General features: G+C 38.7%; 1 protein-coding gene across 4 annotated transcripts in view; it reads right to left on the bottom strand.

Annotated features, from left to right (window-relative positions):
* Window positions 1–27,644, bottom strand: part of LOC121864260 — a 48,753-nt gene that overhangs the window by 16,502 nt on the left and 4,607 nt on the right. Inside the window, exons 2-8 of one of the 4 annotated variants that reach the window (XM_042363339.1) lie at window positions 25,035–25,161; window positions 22,565–22,763; window positions 19,623–19,829; window positions 11,270–15,121; window positions 9,081–9,226; window positions 7,131–7,243; window positions 3,182–3,281 (exon numbers count right to left, since the gene is read on the bottom strand). In XM_042363339.1, the coding sequence (XP_042219273.1) occupies window positions 3,182–3,281; window positions 7,131–7,243; window positions 9,081–9,226; window positions 11,270–15,121; window positions 19,623–19,829; window positions 22,565–22,763; window positions 25,035–25,138 (4,721 nt within the window). In that variant the 5' untranslated portion in view covers window positions 25,139–25,161. Of the gene's footprint in view, window positions 1–3,181; window positions 3,282–7,130; window positions 7,244–9,080; window positions 9,227–11,269; window positions 15,122–19,622; window positions 19,830–22,564; window positions 22,764–25,034; window positions 26,232–27,644 lie in introns of those variants that run through there. The other 3 variants (XM_042363341.1, XM_042363340.1, XM_042363342.1) reach the window with 3 other exon arrangements.

Here is a 27,644-nt window from a genome sequence, read left to right as displayed (position 1 = left end):
GATAATGCTCCTGGTCATGACCCTGACCTTGCCAGCAATTTGGAGTATCAATTTGACTTTGTGAAAGTGTTGTTTTTGCCTCCAAACACTACATCAATCATACAGCCAATGGACCAGAATGTGATCAGCAACTTCAAGAAGTTGTACATGAAGAAAATGTTTAGGAGGTGTCATCAGGCAACTTCCAATGATCCTGAACTAACACTGAAACAGTTCTGGAAGACACAATTCAACATCCTGGAGGCTGTAAAATTGATTGTGTCATCATGGCAAGAAGTCTCCACTAGATCCCTCAATTCTTCATGGAAAGCACTGTGGCCATCAGTAGTCCATGATTTTGAGGGATTTGAGGAAGAAACAGAGTTGGACCAGGAGATTGTGTCCATTGGTCAGTCATTGGGCCTTGAAGTGGAGGAGGAGGATGTGGAAGAGCTTGTGATGTCTCATGAGGAGGAACTTACTCCTGATGACTTGAAGCAACTGGATGAGATGTTACGGGTAGAGGCTGACAGTGGTGAGGAGGAAATTGAAAGTGATGACCATATGTCAGCTAAACAGTTGAAAGATGTGATTTACTACTGGGAGAAGTTCAGGGAACTGGCTTCAAAGCACCCAGAAGTGGAAAAAACTGAACTAACTTTGTGTCATGTTGAGGACTCAGTGGTCTCCTTCTTTAAACATAAGTTAATGGTGAGGAGGACAGATGCCCCACAGACCACAATTGACACTTTCTTCAGTAAAAGGCAGAGGGAACAAGGTTATTCCTCAGCCTTCCACTTCAAGAAGGAGAGAGGATGTTCATGGTGGAGAATCTGTCAGTCCAGAGGTTCCTGACATTTTCATGGAAGGTGACTCACCTTCCAAGAAGCACTAAAATGCTTCTCCTCCACCACCACTTCCTTCTCTTCTCCTTCTCCTCCACCTCCCACTTCAAATGCACATCATCATCATCATCCAGGAGCCTTCTACATACACACCTCAAAGTAAGTGAACTTTTCTACCATTTTTGTTGAATTTAGGCAATTTTCGGTGAGCTGGAACCAATTACCCAAAACCCATTGAAACAATGGTTTCGGTTAACGAGATTTTCGGTTAACGAGCAACCTGCTGGAAAGGATTGTGCTCGTTAACCGAGGGACCACTGTATTTCTTTACCATTAGTGGTTAGCTACTTCTAGTGTTCCCTTTATTAACATTAAATAAAATTAATAAAACATACATACAGGTATTCATTCTTTTTACATTAAGTTCACTACAGCTACAACCAGGATCTTATTTTCTTCAGTTTCTTATGTAGAACCATCATCACTCACGAAAGCAATGCCATCTTGTCTCCTCTTGTGTGTTTTAATATTCCACGTATTATTAATGAATTGCATTATTCATTTCGCATACACGTATAAGCATTAATTCAATCCATAAATATTCAGTAATAAACAAAATTTAATCTTTTGTACATACTGTATTCTTAAGATAAATGATGCTATGTTTCCTTGAGTGCGCACGTATATATTGGTGTTCCACTATCACTTTTTTCTTTACTATCAGTGGTTACTTTTACTGTACATTAAATAACTAATTAAAAAAAATTACATTAATTTTACTACAACAACAACCAGGGTCTTATTTTCTTCAGTTACAGGTGGATAACTGACAACAAGGCCTTCTCTTATCCTCTTGTGTGTTTTAATATTCTAAGTATTATTAATGAATTGCATTGTTCATTTCGCGTACATAAAGATTAATTCAATCAAATACATATTCAGTAATAAACAATAATGAATCTTTTGTACATATTCTTAAAAAGCTAAATGACAGTTTCCTTAAATGCGCACGTACAGTATATGTTGGCATTCCCAATCGTCTCGCTTTATTTCTTTACCATTTGTGGTTAGCTACTTCTATTGTTCCATTTATTAACATTAAATAACATTACTTAAAACATATATATTAATTTTTTTTACATTAAGTTTACTACAGTTACAACCAGGGTCTTATTTTCTCGTGTAGAACTATCGTCCCGGACTCCCGGCTGTAAACACAAACGAAAACAATGGCGTCCCATTTCCTCTTGTGTGACCATATTATTATTCATTTATATTGTATAAGGTGCATTCAAAAACATTATTTAAAGAATATAGTTTGCAATTTTCATTAATTGTATTGTTTTAGGGGGAAAAGAGGGTAAAAAGCCACACAAAAGATATGAAAAGGTCACACTTAGGAATGCATCTCATTATTATTGTTTTATTTTAATGGTAATTAATGATTCACGATACGATGATTCACCTTACACTGCAATATTGGAGGACACATTATCGTCGTTGTTCGAGGCTTTAATGTACTTTTAATTCAGTTTGATGGAAGATAGCACTGAAAATATAGTGGGAAAATTTAAAATGAAAGGATGGTATGGAGTTAAATGGTATGACAGTGAACTTGGAGAAAACAAAAGTAATGATTAATGGTGTGGGTGATGGCCTGTGTTGGAATGTTGAAAATGATCATGTGCTGTATTCAAGAAGGGGGATGGCAGAAACACAATACTGTGCTGTGAGCATGGAAGGTGAATACACAAGAGGAGCCCAAAGTGCAGTGGTGTAAGTTGCAGAGAGCAAGATGTTGCTGGCTTTAAGTATACCGTATGTACAGTTAATAGTAGGCCCTCGGCAAGACTGTAAATGTTCAACATTGGGTGTACAGTATAGTATATCCTTGGATTGTGTTGCCGAGTTCTACTAGCTGGGTAACATAATCGGTGATGGAGGAAGTACTGAAGCTAACTCCGTTGTAAGAGTTTGAAGTGGCTGAATTAAGTTTTGGAAGCTGTCACCTTTATTGATGGGAAGAGGACCTTCTCTTTGCTTGAAAGAAAAGATGTGTTGACTACATAAGAAGTGTGTTGTTGTTTGGCAGTGAAACATGGGCAGTTAAAGAGGATGACATACTGTACATAGACTTGAGCGAGTTATAATGAGAATGGTGAGAAGGATATGTTAATGTGACGTTAAGAGACAGAAGAACCATGTTCAAAGCTAAGAATGGCATCTTGGCTCACCTCTGCACAAAACCTCACCAATATTCTCATTACTGTACGAAGCTGCCCTCTTAGCTTTAACTGGGCTTTCTTATCTTTCAGTGTCACATTACACCCATAGTTGGGATTACTGCAGATACATACACGACATAGCAGGTCTTGAGGGTAAGGAGAGGCACAAATACATGATGGTGATGTTGGTTATTTATGTTTCCATCTTTCAGCACTTCCTCTAGTATTCTCCCTGAAACACAAAAATACACTTATACTAAAACTGTTAAAATATAAAATATATGAATATCAATGAAAAATACAACACATTAACAATGTACTGTACTGAAATCTACATATAAAATATTATTCCTATGAAAAAACACAACAATCATAACCCCCCCCAAAAGAGTTGGGCTCCAAAAACCAGCTATGCCCAGTGACAAATTACTTAAAATGAGAGCCTATAGTAGTTACATAAACACTCAATCTTACATACAGAAAAGGAAGAAAAAATTATCATAAGGAATAAAGTATTTTTCAAATTGTAATTTGGGGGAAGATACACATAATTTTCTAACATTCTTTAAACAGTTTCATGCACACACAATCCCACATATAAAAATTGCAAAAATAAATAATTATCATAAGGTATAAAGTTTTACGTATACAGTATTAGGGTTTACAACCGTGAAGCTGCGTGGGGAGTGTGCGGAGAGGTCGTAGGGTCCGTGGCAGAGCACCACTGCTAAGGATGCTGGTGCGTTGCTAAAGCGAGTATCGGATAACTGCAACGCAGTTTAAACACCAACTTGTATCATTTTTTCTTTTTTTTTCTTTCTTTCATAATTATTGTACAATATATATACAGTATGCCTACAATTTTAAGTTTTAGTGTTACAGTGTACAGTACAGTTAATTTTACTGTACTTTTACAGATGAATCTAGTGGTTGAACAGAGGCTTCACAGCCAGTTACAGAGAGTTTACTGTACATTATAGGCCTAGCACTCCAAATTCCTGGAAAAAACCCTATCCAGCAAACCGCCTGTGGTATGGATACTAAGTAGGGTGCCCCTAGTTGACTAAAATGCAGAAAGGTTGTCTAACTTTACATTTAGGGAGCTGACAGGCAGTTTACTGCACACATCATGGTTATCCTTAATAGCTCTTCAATTCATATTGCGCTACATAACATTCAAATCCAACGCGCTTGTAGTGTCATAGAAAAGGTAGAAAATGGGAAACTTTTGTAAGGGATAACTCACCTACTGTATGTTGTTTTATACGAATTGTACCAATGTACGGGCATATAATATTAAGCGTATGTACTTATAGTATTAAGGAGAACTCATGATATCTATATGATGATTGGGAAGGTCCAATTGATATGGACTAGTGTACTATAAGGGATAAGTGTAACCGTGTGTAGAACGTGTCTGGAGGTCATAATATTTACATCTGTGAACGATTAGTGAACATAGCTACCTCAGGTATCAGATGAAAATATACGAGAACAATGATCTGGAAAAAGGATAAATGTATCAAACCTATGTGAAGTGTTGGAAGTGATCCAGAAACTATGTTTCAAAAGAAATATCTTGTATACCTCGGTGTGAGCTTAATACTTCTCGTTACCCCATGTGACGAATAACCACGAACAGTGCAATGATCAGAGAATCTTATGAAGGTGTTCAACGATTGCAATGTGTAAGGGGAGGATCCCTAAATACAGATTGAAGTGAAGTGGATATACCCACGCCAAGAAAACACAAACTAAGACTTTTCTTTGTTTGTTGGCGCCCAAGACACCCCGGGCTACGGTTCTGGGTGAATGATATAGCCCAATTAATTTCCCCGGAAACTAGCAAACCAGACTTTTACTTTAGTATGTAATTTAGAATTAAAATATTTAATTATAAGGCATCAAGTCACAATAGATGAGAAAGTGTATAGGTGAGAACCAGAATAATGTCAAAGTTAAATTTAAAGTTTGGAAACTGTAGGCCTGTTTCAGGGCGAGATGCCATGCCATAGTATGTCGGGCGTCTCTTCTCACCCACGCAGGTCAGTACCCCACCATACTTATAGAGGTCTATCTAGCAGTTTATGTACATACTGAAACCTTACCTAATGTTATAAAGTGAATTAATAGTTGTAATAGTGTGTGTGGTGATATAAAAGCCCCTCAGGCATTATTATCAGTTGGGCGTCTCTTCTCACCCACGCAGGTGTATGCCGAGAGTGTAGGTTGTACTGCGCACCTCATTGTCATTCCTAAAAACCCGTTTTAATTCATATTACGCTACATAATATTCAAATCCACCGCGCTTGTAGAATCTCAGGAGCGTGTTTATCCTCGCGATCCCTCCCAGTAAGCCCCGCCTTTGTGAAGACAGTTATCAATACGTTGTTTATTCCACTTTCTCCTGGGAAGCTCAATCTTGAATTAGTCTGTGTAAATCAACCCAAGTAATTCGCCAGACCTTTGTCAACTGAGGGTCATCTTTGAATGAGTAACAGTTAGTTTGTTTGTAATTATTGTCATTGTGTGAGTAGCGATCACTGGCAACTCAGGGGTATATAAACTCGAGATAGCGAGGAATCAGCGTTCCCTGACGCTGATTCCCGTTTGTCTCCAGGTATGTTCTGTGTTTCCTAGCCATTCAGTTAATTCAGTCAATTGTAGTGATTATCAGTGTTCACCAGTGTTCATGATTTAACAGTTGAATTGTCATTCACCCAGTGTAGAAGTAATATAACGTAAATACGTCTGTCGTCTAGACAAGAGAGTTTGTTGGTGTTGTCATGTTTCTGGTTCCCTGACGCTGATTCCCGTTTGTCTCCAGATCAAGGGTGGGCTTAATTGAACCCACCGGTCGCTCGGAGCCGGTGGATACCCAGCAGTGGTCAATATAGGAGTGATGGCGCTGATTCGTCATGATTAATCGGCTCTACTCTACCTCGTGGGTCGAGGACCCCAAACCCATCTCGGGTCGGAGTGTAACCGACCACAACAACAGTTGTTAGAGGCGCCAGTGCTATACCCTGGGACAGGCCTTGGAATTAGGGTCCACAGTGTAATTGTATGTGTTTTTTTTACCAGTGTGTTTTATAAGAAATAAATCAATGAAGACATGTTATTGTTTCACCCTTCTTTACCCTTATCGATCTGATCAATGGAAAACCTAACCCAATGCCTAGTCCACTCTGCCCGCTACCTAACGAGCTACATGCTGTCCAGTGGGGGTCTGGTGGCAGCGACCCTTAGAAATTAAGATTAGAGTTAAGTTATCTCCTTAGATTTAGTGACCCCAGTCTGGCAGTATAAGGTAGTCCCGAGGGAGTCGGAGAAATGCATGGCCCAGCCATCATCGCGGTCGCCACGTAAGTGAACCCATGATACTGGACGCTGGAATAGTCCTGGTATGACTATCCTGAGAAGTATCCCATCTACCGCGCAAGAGTAAAATGTGGGCGGGGTACCTATCATGTGTACCTGGATAATACCGAGGAGTTCCATACTTGTAGAGGTAGAGTGTACCTGATATGTGGTGCTATATAACTGTGGGTCCTATCTGATGTGTTGGGTGCTATGGTAAGAAATAATGACCGAGGTAAGGAGGTTAATGATTTGTTACGGAGAATGAAGATTTTAATTAGTTCATTTGGAAAAGTTGTGTATTGGTGTGAGGTGTAATGACCTCAATAGTAGTTATTTTGAGGAAGGTAAACTATTTTTGTATCGTGACTGAAGGCACTATTTTTTTATCAGGAAATAAACTATTTAAGTCATGATTGATGTTTCACCCTTACTCTCACTTTTGGTTTGATGAATGCAAACATACACCTGTGCCTGGCTTGCTCTGCCAGCTACCTAACAAGCTACATACTGTCCAGGGGGTATGGTGGCAGCAACCTTAAAAATAAGAGTAGATTTAAGTGAATCCCTTATGATTAGTGACCCCAGAATGGGCAGTATAGCAGTTGAGAGCAGTCACAATCTCATTCTCTTTGTATATTTTACTTTGTAGACACCTCGACAGGTTCAGTACTTTCATTTTCAAAAAGATGATAAAACAGTAAAACAAGGAGTTACTAACCAAAGGATTTCTCCAACATGGTCGTATGGTGCACAAGGAACACCCACTTTGACTTCAGTATAGGTATTGCATCTCCATTCAGTACAGCTAGTAATGAGTTATATACACCAAATCTGTATGAATAAAAATGGAAGATTAAAGCTTTAAACCCCATTTTATAGTCAAGGGGAAGAGTTAAGGGGCTTATGATATATTGTATCTCCACAACAACACCATGTGAATGTCTCCTTTCAACAGTGGCCTTGACCTGTTCTACAGTAGAGTCCGATATAGCAACTTTATATAACAATTTTTTTATATCGCGGCTACCAAATTATCAACATTTTCCTATACAGTATATAGCGATATTTTTTTTTTTATTCCGCAAGGGAAATTGGGCAGGGAATATTTCAAATTTACCACGACTACCAAAATTATCAACATTATCCAACATACAGTATAGTGATAAATTTATTTACAGTATTCACAACTTACATGGGATTATGTTCCTGGGACCTCACAAAGCCAAACACCATATCAAGTCAGAAACACTCCTAAAAATTCCCTAAATCGACCCAAAAATACGAGTTGAAAAACTGTACAGTACTGTACTTAAATGTACGTACTCTAAAAGACTAAAAATTTTATCTCTTGTGCAAAATAAATAATATCTACATTCAAATTATTTGCGGTCTTGCAAGGATTCCAGAAATGCAATTTATATTCTGCTAACTTTAGACTGTGCCATTTATGTCAAGTTTTGTCACTTACCTGTACATTGGCCTCCAGAGCCTAACCCTATTTTCCCCATTGACTACATGAAATTATATATCGCGATTTAGTATAAAGCGAACATCCTTGGACCCTACCTCGCGATATATCCCGACCCTACTATATTACATTTGACCATGCATACTGTACTATAATACCATAAGAGCCTAATACAGTGGTCCCTCAATTAACAAACACAATTGGTTCCACAGAGTCGTTCATTAACTGAAAATTTTGTTTACCGAAACTATAATTATTTCAATGGGATATTGGGTAATTGGTTCCAACTCACAGAAAAAATACATACAAAGTACTGTACCGTATACCGGTAATAGAATTAACAAAACATTAAATATAAACTAAATGCAATACTGTACTGTACAGTATACTGTAAAATAAATAAAAAAACAATAAAATACTGTACTTTAACTTACTTTGAGGAGTGTATGTTGTATTCTCGGCAGCTTTGTTTACATATCAAACAGCTGATTGTAGAGGCAGTCGATGATGATATGCCAAATTCTTTACAGAGTGCATTGGTTCTAATACCTTCCTCATGTTTCATTATAATTTCTGCACTGTGTATTATCAATATGTGAACTAAATGTCAGAATGTAAAAATGCAAAAATATTCAAGAGACCAATAAACTGGAACTTCACTCCACTGTAAACAAAGTTAAACTGAGAAGAGTTGGTGGGTGATTTGATCTGATTGGCACAAACTGTTCCCTGTACTGTCCATATTAATAATCAATATGTTAACTAAATTAGAATGACCAATAATTTTAATATAAAAATGCAAAAATAATCAAGAGCACAACTTTCTTGATACAGTATTTATTCCAGTGGAAACGAATGTAAACATAGAACCAATTACTGTGTTGGCGGACTAGCCGATCAGCTGATGAGCACAACAAAGCGTGTTTCTCGTAAGACTTTCGTTCATCAAAGTTTTGTTCGTTAATGAAATTGAAAATCCTTATGGGAGCTAATTCGTTAACCGAAATTTCGTTACTCGAGGGACCACTATATATACTGTATATATATTAGTGGATGTCAGGTTTTTGACCTGACCTCATGTTTTGTAAGGTGCTCCATTGTTTCCCTTTTTCTAGGGTTTATTTTATATACGTAAATTGTTTTACTACAATATGTGATCACTAAGGAGTCTTTAAATAGAAACATGTACATGATACTTACTGGATTTGAGGTCGACTGCACATTGTTCTAAGATGTGGATGTGCAAAGAGATGATCAAGGGCAGAAGACTTGATATATATGTCACCTCCATTTCTCTGAACGTCCTCAAGAGTAGCATAAGACATATCACGCCTAACTAAGAGACACTGAAATAGTTAAAATGCCAGTGTTAAATATTTAGTTATACCTGTATGCTGAATTTCTTGTTAAATTTTCTGCTGACACAATACTAGAGGAACTCGAGCACCTCATGATCACTTGCACTCACTATTACAGTATACTATGTTTAACCTTAACTGACCTCCCACTTCGCTAAATGCCTGCAGTAGTGCAACAAGTAGGACTCAAAACTAGCTGGTATCCTAATAATTCTCTGATTAACAAGGTGTCTGCATCAGCTGGACACATCTTATTGGAAATAGTGATAAAATTATTTGGAATTGAAGAAAACTCTCCCAATCATGAGATAATCAAGTTATTGAGTTTCCATACTTCAAGGTTCCATTTTATAGTTTAGTTTTAGCTGAAAGCTAAGAGCAGAAGCTCACTTTTATCGTCTTCGCCACTGATCGGCTCGTTAGCCGCTTGGGCGATCGGTCACGTCTCCGATTACTTTTCCTTTTCATTTATCTTCTTCACCAAAAGATCGGCTCGCTAGCCGCCCGGGCGATCGGTCACGTCTCTGCCATGCACTGTGGGCAAATACTGGGCATGCACAGGCTCCTGAATGTACCTGAACCCGCTCCAGTGTTGGTCAAGTCTTGTCCTGAAAGAGCTCACACTCGGTGCCGTCACAACACTCTTAAGTATTGACTAAAGATCATGTACTTTTACCTTGTTATTTCTGAATAATGTTACTTTTTACTTTTACACAAGTACATTCTTAATAAAATTTTGGTTTTTGATAATGTCATAAAGAACTTATTCTTTACATATGAAGAAAAGAAAAGAGGAATCAAAGGGTAGCATGGAAGCAGGGATTGGATACCATTACTGTACCACAAAGTAAGACCCTACAAACACATCTTGAGGAATGTTGGATGGGCCAGCACTTAGTGAATTAAAGACAGAATATCAGCATGCTTAAGAACGTCAAAGGAATTACATGAATGGTAATATCACGAGATATAAAAAAAATGATAGAAGTGAGAGACCTGGGAAAAAAATTGACTCCAGAATGCACTAAGAAAATCATACTATAGGCAGACAATTCTTAATGAATTTACCTCAGTAAGGGAACATTGCTGATGAATGAGTCAAAATAATGTATTGCATGAATAATTTGTTTACCTTAAATGTATGGTGATTTTATTCGCTGAACTTTTTTTTTTCCCCCACTTATCAGCTTACTAGCTGTTCAGATGGTTGGACTATCCAGTGTTAGTATACGAGGAAACCGGGAACCGAAAAACGTGTGATGTTTGGTAGGATCACACTGGAAAACACCCTCCTCGTGTGTGTCCGAGCCAAGGCTCGAACCCTTGACATATTGGTGCAAGATGTGTGTGTTACCGCTGTACCACCAACACCCCTTTACACCCTTTTGTTTCAAGGCAAATTATATTAAAAACAGTAAAGGCTTGGATGAGCAGAATAACATCCTCATATAGGGCTTTTAAAGTTGGTTCTAGGACGATTTGTTACTGGACAACTCGTCACCGGTCAACTTATCACCAAGTCTTTTCATCACCGGTATATAAATTCCGGGTTGGTGTTGGTTACCATAAAGGCTTAAACTATTAGTGCATGAAAGTTCCAACCTTCAATTGCATTGTTATTACTTTGTCTTTAATGACACTTACTATCAGTATAAACTGAACCTAACCTAACCAAATCATGGCTTCATTGCCCCAAAAGAAAAGCATTATCATCTCAATTTAAGAAATATAACATGGCAGTCAATAAAATTAAATATTTGTCATGGGATAGGAAATCACCTGGTGATGAATAAACCAGTGACAAATTGTCCGGTGCCGACATGTCCACCCATCCTTAACTTTAACCGGTATCAAGTACTTTTCTTACTTGCCTAACTTGGCACCGACACCAGCTGAAATGAGAGGTCTTGGTGAATTAGGAACCCCATGATTGCTACCACACAGCTATTGAAATAAAATATTTTGAGTCTTATACAAAGTATTCAAGCATATAATTTTATACTATTAATATAGTTTCAACTAAGAACTAACCTTTATTTTCACAATTTCCTGGTGATCAGCAGTAAGCAAATGAATGTATTTTTGCATTTTCAACCTCTCCGATTTAAATGCACAGCCATCTTTCCAGTTTGGCTGATGGAGTTCACTTGGTATAAACAAAGCTGTCTGTGGTGTTATCTCCTGACAAAAATCTACTTTACTTGATATGTTACTAGTTTCACAAGAGTATGGATTTTTCAACTGCACCTGAGGATCACTAAAAGAGGTTCTATCAGATAGAACACAATTTTTTGGTACTGTATCTTCTGTAGAATATCTGTACTCCGTGGAAAACTCAAACTGGTTTTGACCAATCTCATTTCCAACTTTCTGATAATTTTGTTGTATACAATGGGGATTCATTTGTTCAGGGGTCTGAAAATTTTGATAGCTCAACAATTCTGCAAGACCTTTTAAATTTTTTACTTTGTATGGGCCATGTAATTTTTCCAACTGTTGCACAATTAGTAATTTCAACTGATGATTTAAGAAAGAAAAACTCTCATGCCAACTTTCTGGTACATTCCCCTTGGTACTTGGGACTATGGGCATTGGATTCTTAATAAAGTTGGTTAAAGTCTTTATGTTATTATCACAGGACTGTGCCTCATGATTAAATAAAGCTATACGGTGAGTTTGGATTTTGGTTTTCATCTCTTGGAGAAGTGATTCCAATTGCTTTTCTGTGGGAGGTCTGGTAATAAATCCTTCTCTGCCTAACTGATCATGAACACTGTTATAGGTGATGCCTTTCTGGCTGATCATGTTCTTGGCTATATTAATACTTTCTATATGATCAATTTCACATCTTTGTATTCTTTGAGATTCTTCACTAGATTCATGATGTTTGACACAAGCTTTTAATTTCCCATCATTATCCTTTTGGTTTACATGTGGCTTTAGTATACTTTGAGAAAGAACACTTTCATCGCTGTTTAAATTATTTGTCGATTTATTTGCTTGTGAGAAATTTACATCTTGTGAACCAAATCTAGAATAGGAAAAAAGTTGTACACTTTTGCATGACTTTTGAGACAGGTCTTCATTTACATAAGCAAGTAGCACAGGAATACCTGAACTATCTGAATGCACTGTATCAATGACTTCCAAATCTTCATTTTCAAATTTATGCTTACCACAAAGTTTTGAGCTGCATTCACACAATGTGACTTTACCCAAGGCAGAAGAAGTCTTAGAGTTATTATTGGCTTGATAATTTAGTTTATAAGCAGGTACATCTAATGGAAATACCGAGCAATTATGGGAAAACACAGAGGACTCTAAATTTTGAGGATAGTTTGAGATATGACATGCTCCAAATGGTCTAAGGGATGAGTTACCTTGCGATATTTGTACAGGATAAGATGGTGAAAGAAGCACAGATGACTGCTGATTAATGGAATGAGGTGGTATGGTCTTATTGTCATCTAAAGAATCTACTACAGCAAATTTTCCTGTTGTTTGAACATCTGTATCATCAACTGCCTCTGTTTCAAGAACCAAATCAAGTAAGTATTGATTTTCTGCTTTTGAGGTTGGTACATTATGTTTAAGCATTTCAATTCCCAGTTCTTCCGTTTCGTAATCAGTTCCCTGTTGTGGTGTATTTATCAACCGATTGTTTTCATAATATTCTTGGCTAAAAAGCTGCGAGTCATGATCTCCGATGCTAGAAAGATCAATTGGGTAATTTTGAGAATCATGTTCTATCAGATCTTCCTGGGTTTTATTAATTTCAGGCACACAATTCTCTTCAAAAAAAGCAAAGTTCTTCACTTTAATTCTTCTTTCACTTGTTAAATTATCTTTGTTTTTCTCTAACTTACAATCAAAAACACACTCTTGTGAGACACGAGACACTTTAATACTATTTGTGGAACAATCCATATCTTGGTCAATAATGATGCATTCTAACTGATCAGCACTATGTTGCGAGTCGTTTTCTCTACAGTTTTTGTGACATTCGGTAACTTTATCTTTTCCAGATTTTGCAGCCTTATCTCTCTTCACAATTTTAGGGTAACAGGAGAGTTCCAAGGTATCCACAATTGGAGGACTTGAAACTTCAGTACAATTAACATCAGAATAATTATCTTTTTGGACGTCTTGAATCTCGGATATATGAATTTTGTTTGAATCTTTCATATCATCATCATTTGTCAGAGCTTTTCTTCTTGGTTTCACCATGCAAGCTTTCTTTTGTATTACAGGTACTTCTGTTTTGCCATTATGGTCAACATGCACATCTAAATGCTTACCTTTATCACTTGCATGGTTTTGTCCATCATATAATTTGGAAATATTCTTGTTTAAATCTTTCGCGATGTCCTTGACAACTGACTTTTTTTTCTTTCTGAAGTTCCACTTGCAGTCTCTTTTCTTATTGGAGCTTCCTCTGCCATTTGTTAGCTTTCTATCTTCTTCTGTTTTATTCTTCAGATTCAGTTTGGTGTCTAGATGATGTAAGTTAGCAGCTGTATGTTTTTGTACAGCTTGTGTCCAAGAAATACTTAGCTTTTCTGAATCTCTAATGGCATCTTTTACATCAATTCCGCGAGCTTTCTTTCTGGGAAGGTACATGCTTTCCATTATTCCCTCTCGGTAGTCTATATTTCTCTTCAAACAAGCAGTTCTTATCGAATGCTGAACTTTATTACAGCTTTTCTTCTTTATCTTCTTCTTTTTACTTAATTTATCACTATCTTTGCTTATCCTACTTGGGCTACTGCTCAATTGTTTTTTAAAGTGAACTGAACTTACTGACTCAACTAGTGTTACAGTTTGTTTCTTATCCTCTGGCTCTCCTATTTCATTTGTCCCCAGAGGAAAAACATTTGAAGACTTGCGAGATTTTCCCTTTCCTTTATAAATCCTTCTATCTTTAGGTAATTCTACGATGTCAGGAACAGTTTTGTTCGGTAAGATAATATTATCAGTCTTTATCACTTTGTTATTATAACTTTTCATATCTGTCGTTGCTTTCTCCAACTCAATATTCTTTTTCACTTTCTTTTCCTTCTTTCTTGATGGATATGATCGTTTTTTCAAAACATCAACAAACACACATTCCATTGGTTCCTTGGAATCTTTTGGTGCCTCTTTTCCATCATCTTTCTTCCAGACAGCTAAAGATGGTTTATTGGTTTCTTGAATGCAATTACAGTCTGTCTGAGTTCTCTTTATAGTTTTTTGCTTAATGATCCTTTTTAGCATGCTTGGCTTAATCAAGTCCGGTTTACTTTCCTCTTTTGAGCAAAACACTTGATTAAGCATCGTGGAATCCAACAGGCTGGTTCCGTTGGATTCACTATGGTGGTTCCCTTTACATGGTTCCTTATGTGTAGCAGTGGCTGATACAGAAGCATTCTCATCCTTTCTCTCAGAAACTGAAGTCTTATAACCAGAAATATTGGTTACCTTGCTTACAGAATCTAAACTGTTCAAATTCTTTCCAACCTTCTTGGATTTATCTACCTCTTGGGAGCACCGACTGGTTACCTCTGAATTCTCGTAAGAATGTATAGATGTACTAATATTATTCAAGTTGTATTTTTTCAATCTTTTAAAATCCTTTGGGCGCTTCTTTTCATACATGATGACGACTTCGTCTCCATTCTGTTTCTCAGCAATTTTTGGGGTTCTCTTTCGCAATGAGTTCTTGATCGTCTTTGGATTATCCGTTACCACATTATTATCTATATTTTCCTGGAGTTCCTTTTGTTTATCTTTGGAAGAATTCTTACCCTTACTATGATGCTGACCAATAATTTCCTGGGTTGTGTTGCAACTTTCCTCCACATTCTTCGGTTTAGACTGACTAGACGAAGAAGAGGAATCACTAACCTGAAATGATACAGTACCACAATTAATATTTATGCCAGGAGTTATTCTAAAAAGAGTGAACTGTTGATTGCAGATACACAATTAAGATGGCATAGTTTCCCCATTCACCCAGTTATATCATCTGCCCTAATGCAGTACAGTATCAATTTAATGATATATTAGTACAAGTACTATACATTATCATACACGGTATATAATTATATAATCATCAACAACTTACCAATTACACTACATCATTATCAGCACTTTATTCCCATTTTCTACACTTGCCTGGGATACCTATGATTTAAGGATAGCCACTCTCCAGGATGCATGTTCTCAAGCAAACACTTTAGTCAGATGCTTATCCCTGTCATTCTTGGCCTAACCAGAGCTCTTCTCCCCTCCACATTCAGCCTCATATATCTCTTGATCCATTTGTTCTCCTCCATTCTCTTTTCATGTCCAAACCATCTCAGCTTGCATCTATACAAAACCTTGCCAATAAAGTAAGTCTTCGCTTAACGTCAGGGTTATGTTCCTAAAAATGCGACGTTATACGAAAACATTAAGCAGATCAATTTTCCCCACAAGAAATAGATAAAATACGGGAGTTACGTTCCTTAGCCTCCCTTTGCCCCATGAAAAACATTACATATAAAGAAAATCATTGCCATTTCTATAGAAAATAGTACAATACAGTACTGTACTGTATTAAGTTTGTATTGGTATTCAACGATGGGCGGAGGTGGTGGAGCGAGTGTGTGGGGGAGGAGGCAGATGGCGGGGGAGGAGGCAGATGGCGGGAGCGGAGCAGGAGGGAGGGAGCAGAGGAGGAGGGCGGGAGCAGAGGAGGAGGGCGGGAGCGGAGAAGGAGGGCTAGGGCGGGAGCGGAGGAGGAGGGCGGGACCGGAGGAGGGTGGGAGCGGAGGAGGGGGGCGAGTCACTGAGACTCTGCGGCTACCTTTTCCTGCGCTGACTGGGGTTCTTCCGCCGTTGTTTGCTCCTCCTCGGCTACTAGCTGTTGTGAAGAAGCTGCTTCTGCCGTCCTGTGACAAACAAATGAATCCAGTTTTGACTGCTTGATGCAACTCCTCTTCTTCTCCTTATAGATCTCAGTGCAACAACCAAGACTGTCACCTTTGAGCTACGTTCTCTGTTTGGATCGTCATCTATAAGGATTTGCATTGCTTGCTGGAACATGTTGAACGATTCTGCCATCCTCTTGGAAGATAGTGTTCGTTGAGGTTCTTCTTCGTCATCATCGTCTTCAACGGGACTGTGTTCTGTTAGTTGTTGCAGATCTTCGTTGGTGAGCTCGTCTGTATGGGATGCCAGGATGTCCTCAATATCCTCTGATTCCAGCTCATCAAAGCCTACCTGTCTAGCCAAACTGAGGATATCCCTATTCACAGCTGGGAATAAGTCCGTGAATCCCGTAGAACTTTTGACGCACTCGGGCCACAATTTACGCCACACACCATTCAGACAACTTTCTGGAACCTTTTCCCATGCCTTGCCAAGGTTGTCAACTGCACGAAGAATGTTGAAGCCACGCCAATATTCTCGGATCGTGGGTTTGTTTTCTTCGTCTGTAGCCTTTAGCAGCTGGGCCATAGAGCGTAAATAATACGCCTTGAATGCTGCGATGACGCCTTGGTCCATAGGTTGCATCAGTGCTGTCGTATTGGGAGGCAGGAATACAACTTTTACACTGTCATGCAAGTCGTCGAGATTGAGAGGATGAGCTGGAGCATTGTCAACAATCAGAAGAATTTTGAAGTCAAGGTTCTCATTGGCAAAGTATTCATCGCAGGGACGGCGTACACGTTCAACCACTGGTTAAATATGGCGCCGGTTATCCATGCCATCTTATTTGCCTTGTAGATCACAGGAAGGTGATCCTTAAGAGTAACCTTTCAGGGCCCGTGGGTTAGCAGAGCGAGAAATCAACATCGGCTTTAGCTTGACATCGCCGGCAGCGTTCGAACCAAGCAGCAGCGTCAAGCGCTCTTTTGCCGCCTTAAAACCTGGTGTTCTTTTCTCCTCCTTGGAGATAAAGGTCCCCTCTGGAATCCTCTTCCAAAAGAGACCAGTCTCATCCACATTGAAGACTTGCTTCGATGAGTATCCTCCTTCCTGGATAATCCGTTTGAATTCTGGCGGGAATGTCTCGGCAGCAACCGTATCTGAACTGGCAGCTTCACCAGTCATCTTAATATTGTGGAAGTTATACCTGTGCTTAAATTGTTGAAACCATCCTCGGCTGGCCGTAAAGGTCTCTTCCTTCGATCCTTCACCCTCTTCTGCCTTTATGTCGTCAAACAAGGATCTGGCCTTATGCTGGTTAACCATAAGGCACACAGGCGCATTGCGTTGATTTTGGTCCTCCATCCACATAGCCAGCATCTTTTCCACTTTTCTATCACAGTACTTTTAGTACGAGTTGTTTTAGTTGCACCGCCGAGAGTAGTACCACTTCCAGCACTAACCTTAATCTTGTCAGCGTTGGTAGGGATAGTACGCACGGTTGTGGGGGTTAGACCAAGCACAGCGGTTATGTCCACAGCGCGTTCCCCTTTTCCAAATCGGTTTAATACATCCATTATCGTAGCACAGGTAATGGTCTTACATTGCCTCTTCACTGCACTACCATCAGTAGCACTTGATGGGTGCTTGGAAGCCAATTTGAATGGTTAAACTGTAATACAGTTTTAGAGCAAAAGCACTTGAGCACACACGAATGATGTGAAGTAGTAACAGAGACTGGCTTGGCGTCGCTTGGGGACGCTGTGATGTTCCGCGAGTGAGCGCAGCACACCGAGCTGAGAGAGCGTAGCGCGGCCAGACAGGAGCGGGTGATGTGCCGCAGAAAGTAGTCCGTGAAAACGCAAAATGATGTAGTATCGGATCCCCGGGATGTTAAACAAATTTTTGGTCTCTAAAGTTTAGCGAAGTAGTACCGAAACAACGTTAAGCTGGACGACTTTATACTAGGATGCACTGTACTCTCAATACCCAGCTACCCTCTATCTTTTAACAGGAATTCCTATCCCTCAATGTCACATTACACATCCAACTCCTCATTCTCATTTCAGCTCAAGTTTGTGTCACCCTTTTTAACACACTGCATGTAACTTTCTTTTTAAGTGAATGAAGGCAGTCCTTTCGACATCAATAACGGCAACCATTCCATTAACTTCTCCCAGCTACTTCTCGACTTTTGCAACTGAGCTAGCTTCAGCACTTCATCCAGCAATGATTAAATCATCCAGGTGACAGAATTCATTGACATAAATCCAAGGATATATCCCCAATATTAAGCTTTGCCATACTATAGGAGGCCAAATGATTACCTACACATACAACACACTTAAAATTAGAAAAGTCCTGCAGTCTGTCATTTGCAACATTTCTCCTTCCACATTCACTGCACATTATTGAATCACTCCCAACACTTTTCCTAAAGACAGCACCTGATCATTTTACACTCTCCATAACAGGGCCTTCACCTACACTACTAATCTTAACTTTTGTTGTTGTCACATTCTCTATAAAAGTTCCCATCTTTTCAATACTACAGTATCTGCTATCAACACTAAGCCATCAGCATACAACAAGAGCATATCAGTCATAAACCTCTCAATACTGCCTCAAACACTATGATAAACAGAAGGGGGGGCTCAAGACAAGATTTTTTGTTCCCCTACATTCATCTATACATACAGTATCTCCTTACTTTCCTCACCATCTACTCTGTGTTCTCAAGCCACTCAAGTAATGTAATTAATTTCTAATCAAAGCAGACAATCTTCAACTCCTCTCTTCTTGGCTACTGTACTACCTCAGGAGTCATATTGTCAAATGCCTACTCTAAGTCTACATACTCAAAGTACATTTTTCTCTTCTTCCCTATTTATTTCTTTTATTGTTACCTGGATAAAATATTGCCTCTGTTGCCCTCCTGCCTAGTATAAACCCAAAGTACTTATCATTAATATCCATTCTCTCCCTTGTCAATTTCTCTTGCTCAACTTTCAACTCCTGACCTGATAGCTTGAGGCTCCTCTAGTTTAGATATTCAAGTGCATCACCTTTTCTCATATACTGTACTCATAAATATTCTGAATGAAGCTCTTCAACCAATCAACTGGAGCAATGCATTCCATCATATATCATTGTCAAATTCATAAACACTAATAATTCATACCAAAATTTTAGCTTTACCCACAATAAACTCCACACTTCCTCCCGTAACTGTGCAGCAACATTTGTATTTCACTCTTATGCTTTCAGACACTCCTAACTTGTCCTTTATTTCATTTTTGCTTCTGGTAAGAACTGGAGATCCTGGAACTCTTTACTCAATGTACCCAAAAATGATGAAATACACACCATCCATTTGGTTATTCACCTCAAGATAAGGGTTACCAACTTCATGCTTCTGGACTGGAAAGGGAAAGGTTTATGGAGCCTGAGGAGGAAGGCTATTGATCACCAAATAAATCATATTAAAACTCACCTCTGACAGCCTCAAACCACGAAGATCTTTGTAAATATTGATAGCATTGTTTAGAGTGGCATTGACTATGAATATGATGTTGAGCAAGGGTTTCATGGTGGCAGGAAGAGGATTGAGCCCCAGTTGCTTCAGCTCTGTACACTGAGGCACTATAACAACTTGAATCTGTAGCATTGGGTTCACTATTTCACATGTCAATATCTGAGGCTGAAAAAAAAATACATTGAAAGACATTACACGCAGCTCCCACAAATTTTATAAATACATACATCATACGATTCCTTTAAGGAACATTACTTACAGAATTTTTAGCCTCAATAGGACAAGCGGACAAGAAAAGCATCACTCCTGCGAATTTGGACTTCACTAATCCAGAAATCTAGATACAGGTAGTTCTGCTATAACGCGATAATTGTGTTCTTGTAAAATATCGTGTTATAGAAAATCGCGTAATAGAAATAACAGGGCATATGGAGAAAATAGGGTTAGGTGCAGATTACTCGAAATCGAAAAAATTTAGTAGTTAGCCTAACACAAAGGATAGCAGTCTAAATAAATGTTACATTCATATCTAATAATGAAATCATACAGTAAATGTAACACTTTACTTGATGGGGGAGAAGGGTGATTTTGAGGTTGATAAAATCGAGCTTCTCTTCAAGTGTTATATCCTTTCTTTTACGACCATCACCGGGAATTCTATCACCAGAACGCTTCTTGATAGTAAGCAAAAATCGCGTTATAGCAAACAAGCGTTCGCGTTATACAAATATCGTTCCTAATTCATAAATCGCGTTAGAGCAAATTCGCGTTATCAAAACACGCGTTATAGCAGAACTCACTGTACTGAAGTATGAACACTTCCAGGAAAAGTCTAAAATACTGAAAACTGTAATCTAATTTATAGTAATATATAATTATTCTGGTCTACTTAGTTCCCACTGAACCCGTGTGTTCCATCTGAGTAAAAGGAGTCCGGGAACACTGGATTAACAAGGATGGTGGAAATTAGCGAAGAAACTTAAAATCATTAATAAAAACAAACGCTACTCAATCTTAGGTAGAACATAAAACAAATATTTCACTTGAAAATTTAAATGGTCATGTCTCATAATAAACAAAGGGTCAATTCACATTGTAATTTTGAGATATGTTCCAACTGCAACACTATACATTCACTACTTCACTTCCACACAGAATACAATTGATCTAATTTGTTAAAGAAGTTTGTTATTACATTTGTCTTGGGCTTATGAGAAGCAAGGATGAACTTGTGGTTAACTTGAATTTCACTGAATACAAGTAAACCTCGATATACGATATCCCGTTCAGCGATATTGTGCTCTAACGATTGACATAAATTAAGACTATCTCGCTATATACGATAACAAAAAAAAAATTGCTTTAACAATATCCATCGATATCCATTGGTTGGAATTTTATTTTATCTCTAGTGCAAATTATGGGCTGTATATACTGAAATTAACTGCTGCCTCGCAAGGATTCCAGCAATGCAAATTATATTTTTCTAAGTCATGTCAAGTGACATTTTATGAGGAAACCATTTTTAACCCTGTGCACTACACACCTCTACGTTCACTTGTCAACCTACCCACACGCCACCACACGGCCAACCCGCTTACTAAAGCCCTCCCCTTCGTTCTTTGTCGATGGTAAACCTGCCATCACATTGTTTCATGATTATCGGCCAGTATCGAACTTTGTACTTATCATCAGTGGGTTTTTTCTTATAGTGAGAGGACAGCAATAACGTTTAGATTGAAATGTGTTATGGTGACTGTGGAGTGATATTTTCTGTGTTTTTGTGACTAAGGTGCATTGACTCTGCTGCTTTGAAAATGTGAGCAGTGTCAGCCACTATCATTGTTTTTGTTATCATTGTTTGCTCTGTTTTTGTGACAAGTGCTCTGTTTTTGCGACTGTAAAGTTAGTGTAACTTTGAAAATGTTTGGGAATGCCAAAGCATCCAAGACAACCATGTCTCCGAGGTGAAGCTCGCCATTGTTAAGCAGCACGAGACTCCCCCAGAGGCTGTGTGGGAGTCAGAGTGACAGTCTCCACTCCACCCACAAGAGTCCCCTTAACCTCAAAGGGGACATGTGATGATGACCAGGCTTATTCTTCAGGATGTGGTGAGTGTTGTTTAATTGTTTTGTACTGATAATAGTACAGTATTGTTGGAATTTTTTTTAGACGGTGATACATTGTTTGGGGACTGACTGGGAACGTATCCCATTGAACCCCATGTTATAATGCTCCCTACCTAAGATAATTCACTTAGCGATGGATTTTTTCAGGAACCTAACCCCGTCATTTATCAAGGTCTACCTGTACTAAGATATCAAGCTAATTCATATAAAGAGCTTTAGCCATCAGATTCATTATGAATTGTATTCTACAAAAAACATTCCCAATTTCTTTGGTATATAACTAAACTCAACATATGGCAGGACTGTACCTGAATGAAGTCCGTGTCAACAGAAACAAAACTGAAAGATGAACATGTACTGTAAAATATAAAGGAGGGTGCATGTGAAGCATGTGCAAGGGGAGAACACTTGTGGAAATAGGTTTATATCATTAAATGTGTCAGTTTTTACACAAACTACTAAGTCTTTTGTATGAACAAATATTAGTTTTTTTCATTTGAATAAATATTAGATACTGTACACAGTTTCCATGCCTAGTGGAAGAAAAATTACCAATACCTGTACTTCATATCCTGTGCTCATGCTAAGACTTACACTACCAGTCACAACTAAAAATTTACATCACAATACACCTAGCAGTAACTCTCAACAATAATCAAGCAACGTATAAGCAAATTCTTAAAAACATTTGCTGTTTTTGTCTTTTCACTGTTCAAACTACTTTCATGATGCATAGATTAAAAGATCAGAAAAATACAGTTTTAGGGATACCTTTTCAGTTTCTGTCAATTCCTCAGCGAGTTGGGCGAATTCCGGTGAATCCGAGGCAGAGGTCATACCAAACACTGATACAGTTTTGCCTTGGATGTATTGAGGACATTCTCGAAACATAGTAACTGGATTGCATTTTAAAATTTTAGTCCAAAGATGACCATATTCTGCTATGCTTGTCATCTTTAGACTCCCACCACTGTTGAGAAAAAAGATGCATTAGATATAACACAATCTTAAACAGAGAGATTTATCATACCTAGTCAAATTTAGGGGAAAATGTATGTGGGCCCACATGGCCCAGCAGAATTTTTAGGGGGGTAATTCAAATTCAAAGGAAGATGGACACGTCTTCAAATATATGCCATTACTTGCGATAAGATGAAGAATTAATTTATTCTTTGCCTCTTTATAGAAGTACAGGTATTTATTGTAGAAGGTTAGAGATAGATTGTTCTTTTTTTTTATTTTAAATGAGGGATGTAATGGACTTGTTTACACAGTCATATTGTTCTTAATATGATTTTGACCCATGTGATAAGGAGATCCAGAGGCTGGTTGTAAGGTCAAGTCAAACCCAAAGGCATTTTACCGCTATGCAAAGTCAAAATTAAAAACTCGAGTAGGAGTATCAGACCTGAGGCTTGAAGATGGTAGCTACGCAGATTCTGACCAGGAAAAAGCGCTGAGGCATTGAACAGCTTCTTTTCCTCGGTGTTCACAAGAGAGGATGCGATTAACCTAACTGCGTTTGAGGACAGACAGTTCAACACAGCACTGCCCCACATTGTGTTCACAGAAGAAGTTATACGAAATGAACTCAAAGCTAAAGGTTCATAAGAGACCCAGCCCTGACATGGTGCATCCCAGTGCCAAGAGAGTTGTGCAGTGAGCTTGCCAAGCCCCTGAAGACCCTGTTCTGTAAATGCCTGGATGAGCAAACATTGCCAGTGATTTGAAAATGGCTTATGAGAGTCCTATCTTCAAGAAGGGCGATCGTCACTCCATGAACAACTATAGACTGGTGAGCCTGACCAGCATAGTAGTAAAGTATACTTCAGTGCATTATAAGAGATGTCATGATGGAACATCTACTAGGAAACTAACCTTGCAAAGGATTGCCAACACGGTTTTATGCAGGGGCACTCCTGCTTAACACAATACCTCAAGGTACTGGATATTTGGACCCATATTCTGGAACAGGGTATTAATATCGACAATATATACCTAGATTTTGCCAAGGCTTTCAACAGAGTACCCCATGAAAGGTTGAAAATTAAACTGGAAGGTTGCGGTATTCGGGGAAATGTCCTAGCGTGGATCAAAGACTTTCTACATGACCGCAAGCAGTGTGTGGTGATTAATAGCACGAAATCATCTTGTGTACCCGTCACAAGCGGGATACCACAGGGCAGTGTATTGGGCCGCTGTTGTTTGTTTGCTTCATAAATGACATGCCTGACGTTGTACATTCCTCCATACAAATGTTTGCTGACGAAGCCAAGTTATTTCGGGAAATCAAGAACCATGCGGACTGTGAAGAGCTGCAGAAGGATCTCTGTGAGCTCCAAGAATGGTCAAAGAAATGGCGTATCATATGTCCAAACAAGACGAAAAAACTGCATTAATTGAGATAGAATGTGAAAAGGACCTAAGTGTGTATGTTGACAATGAGCTGAAGTTCTCATGCCATTGTGAGAAGAAGGCAAATCAGGCAACTAAATTATTAGATCATATAAGAAGGTCGTTCAAATATCTAGACGGTCTGTCACTTGTAACGATTTCAAGAGTGAAGTGCTTCCCCATCTGGAATATTGTCACACCGTCTGAACCCCGAGATTTGCTAAAAACTGTCAGTTGATTGAAAATGTCCAAAGGAGGGCCACCAGACTGGTGCCTGCACTACGGCACCTCAGCTACCCTGAGTGATTGGAGCACCTGAACTTGCCTAGTTTATACTACAGATGGGCAAGGGGGGACCTAATTGAGGTGCATAAGCATCTCAAATGGCACTACTCAGTCGAGCTGGCAGATGCTCGCCCCACAAGGAGTCATAGCTCAAGGTTGAAGAAACCGCAAGCCCAGAAAACCGTGAGGGTGAACTTTTTCAGATTGAGATTTGTGAACTCTTGGAACAATCTGCCAGTGTGTGTTGTGACGGCACCGAGCGTGAGCTCTTTTAATACCAGACTTGACAAGCACTGGCGCAGGTTCAGATACATTCAGGAGCCAGTGCATGCTCAGTACTTACCAACAGTGGGTAACAGAGACGTGACCGATCGCCCAAGCAGCTAACGAGCCGATCAGTGGTGAAGAGGATAAAAGCAAAAGTAAGACAGAGAAGGACGCTAGAGTTTGTAGTAAGAGTGGTTATTTTTCAACGCCTATTTTCGGGTAGACATACGTAGAATATTTTACATTTACACTGGAATGATAATAAAGTTAAATTAAACAACAAGAAAATACTTACATTCCAGGGATAAAAGAGTTGTGATAGGACCATATTGTAGTTGATCCAAGATTTCTTGTGCCAACCCACAGTTGGCCATGCCAGATAGACCAAACTTCTTCCATTGCTTGAGTCAATTCACTGGAATCTTTGAATTATGAAAATTAGATGCAATGGTAACCGCATTATTATATACAGTAGTATTTAGTATTACATATTTTTTTTCAGTCTTGATAGGCTTTGCCTGCTAATGATGTTGTAGGGTGATGGCAGGACCCAAGCACATTGCACATTACAGTACTGTACAGTACTCTTATTAGCTGTCATCCACTTGCTATCTGTACTGTAATGTAATATCTCCATTAGCCTTTCAACACCATGATGTAAATTCACTTTCATTTCTACTTTCTCTCCAGTGATATTTTTATTTTATTAATAAAAATAAATGTATCCATAAATATGATGTTAAAAATAAATATGGAACAAAGTGGTGACCTTAACTTTTACTTTTTTCATTAAGAAAGAATGTCGAAGGTTCAATTTATTTGTTGCATTGTATACAATCACGAATGATTTATGCCGTATCCTCCCAGGTATTCATTCAATTTAAGTTTGGGGTAATGTGTTGTACAACACAACACTGAGTCTTCTAAGCTGTAAAATTTAACTTGTTAAGAAATAGATGTATGAATAATCCAGCAATTGCTCATGAATCCTAACCTAATCAAACTATTCACACACCTGTTTCATATTACAGTAATTGAGCTACATATTTCCTTGTGTACCTGCTCCCAGGTGTAGTAAATAACTAGTGTCCAGGACTCATGGGAGAGTGCCTGATGAATATCACCCGAGTTATATATTTGTCTGAGTGCTATATTGGACAAATATTCACTACCTAAAAAAAATACAAAATTGCAAAGCTTGTTGGTAAAAAATAAAGGTAACAGTCAAGACAAGTTATACATCTTAACTACTGTACTTCCGTACTGTTTTAAATTTCACCATAAAATGTAAATGCTTTCTTACCTCATGAATATTATGAAAGGTCACAGAGGAAACCGTTTATCTTAACATAATTTTTACAAAATTTTTCCGCATGAGCTTGTCATCTATCCTCACTACAGGTACTCCTCGACTTACGACCACTCGGACATACGACTGCCGCAGTCGTATAAAATGTTTTTCAAATTACGTATTTTCGAGTCCCGACGCTAGTGATCACGCTGTGTACTGACAAAATTTTCTTTTGTAATTCCCTTTAAAATGGCTGGCAAGCTTAAAAGTGAGAGTTCTTGTGGTGCTGAGAAGAAAAAGAGTCACCCAATTTAGATTTTCTATGTATTATTTTTGCATTTTCAACATACGACCTGGTCGTCGGTCCCTAACCCCGTCGTAAGTCGAGGACTGACTGTATTCATATCTGGAGTGTGTCCGTCACAAGTCTGGGAATATAGATTAATAAAATTTACCAGTTTAACCCTTTAGGTGCGTAATTAAATTTCGCGCCGGTTCCTGAAAAGTGTCAATTATCCTGCCAAAAATGAATTTCATATAATCACATTTTCTATATGTTTTTCCTAGAGAACTTTTAGTATATTTTCCAAATCTGGAACAAAAATTCACATGTGTGTGCAAATTTTAGAGAAAAAATGACATTTATACCCAAAAATGCAGGAAATTGGTATACATCAATGTCTGGTATATGGCAAATATATTTAATCAATTTGGTTACTAAACAGCAAATTTAGATATGTATTACATATTCAGATAATATCAAACAAAATAGTACAAAAATAAGCTATATTGCATTCAGGAAATACTCCTATACCTCAATACATAATATGTCCGCATGTCGTCTCATTTGGGGAAGTTTTTTCAAGGCCGTGGGATATCCCCGCTTGTCGCATTTAATTAATATAATATTTTGGGCGGGTTTACCCGCATGCCGCATCCAAAGGGTTAAGCTACCAGACTCAACCTAACCAAGCAGTTATCTATGACACCTATAAAAAGAAATTCCTGTCTCTTAGAGGAAACATTCACAGTTTTTACTTTTACCTTTTTACTTTTATCCTCTTCACCACTGATTGGCTAGTTAGCCGCTTGGGCAGTCTGTCAAGTCTCTTACGCACTGTTGGTAAGTACTGGGCATGCACCGGCTCCTGAATGCATCTGAACCTGCTCCAGTGCTGGTCAAGTCTGCCTTGAAACAGCTCACACTCGGTGCCGTCACAACACACTCTGGCAGGTTGTTCCAAGAGTTTACAACTCTCACTCCGAAAAAGTTTGCCTTCGCAGTTTTCTGGGCTTGTGGCTTTTTCAACCTTGAGCTGTGACCCTTTGGGGGCAGGTGTCCACCATCTTCAGGTAAGGACACTTGAATGAGTAGTGCCCTTTGAGTTGTTTATACACCTCAATTAGGTGTATATGTTCAAAGGAAGGCCACCAGACTGGTGCCTGCACTTCGGCATCTCAGCTACCCTGAGAGATTGGAGCGCCTGAACTTGCCTAGCTTACGGTATATTACAGACAGGCAAGGGGTGACCTAATGGAGGTGTATAAGCATCTCAAGGGGCACTACTCAGTCGAGCGTCCTTACCCGAAGATGGTGGACACTTGCCCCACAAG

Source organism: Homarus americanus, unplaced genomic scaffold, assembly GCF_018991925.1.
Source record: "Homarus americanus isolate GMGI-L3 unplaced genomic scaffold, GMGI_Hamer_2.0 scaffold26351, whole genome shotgun sequence".
Classification (NCBI taxonomy): domain Eukaryota; kingdom Metazoa; phylum Arthropoda; class Malacostraca; order Decapoda; family Nephropidae; genus Homarus; species Homarus americanus.
Note: the sequence above shows the minus strand (reverse complement) of the source record. Positions and strands in the feature narration are given on the sequence as shown.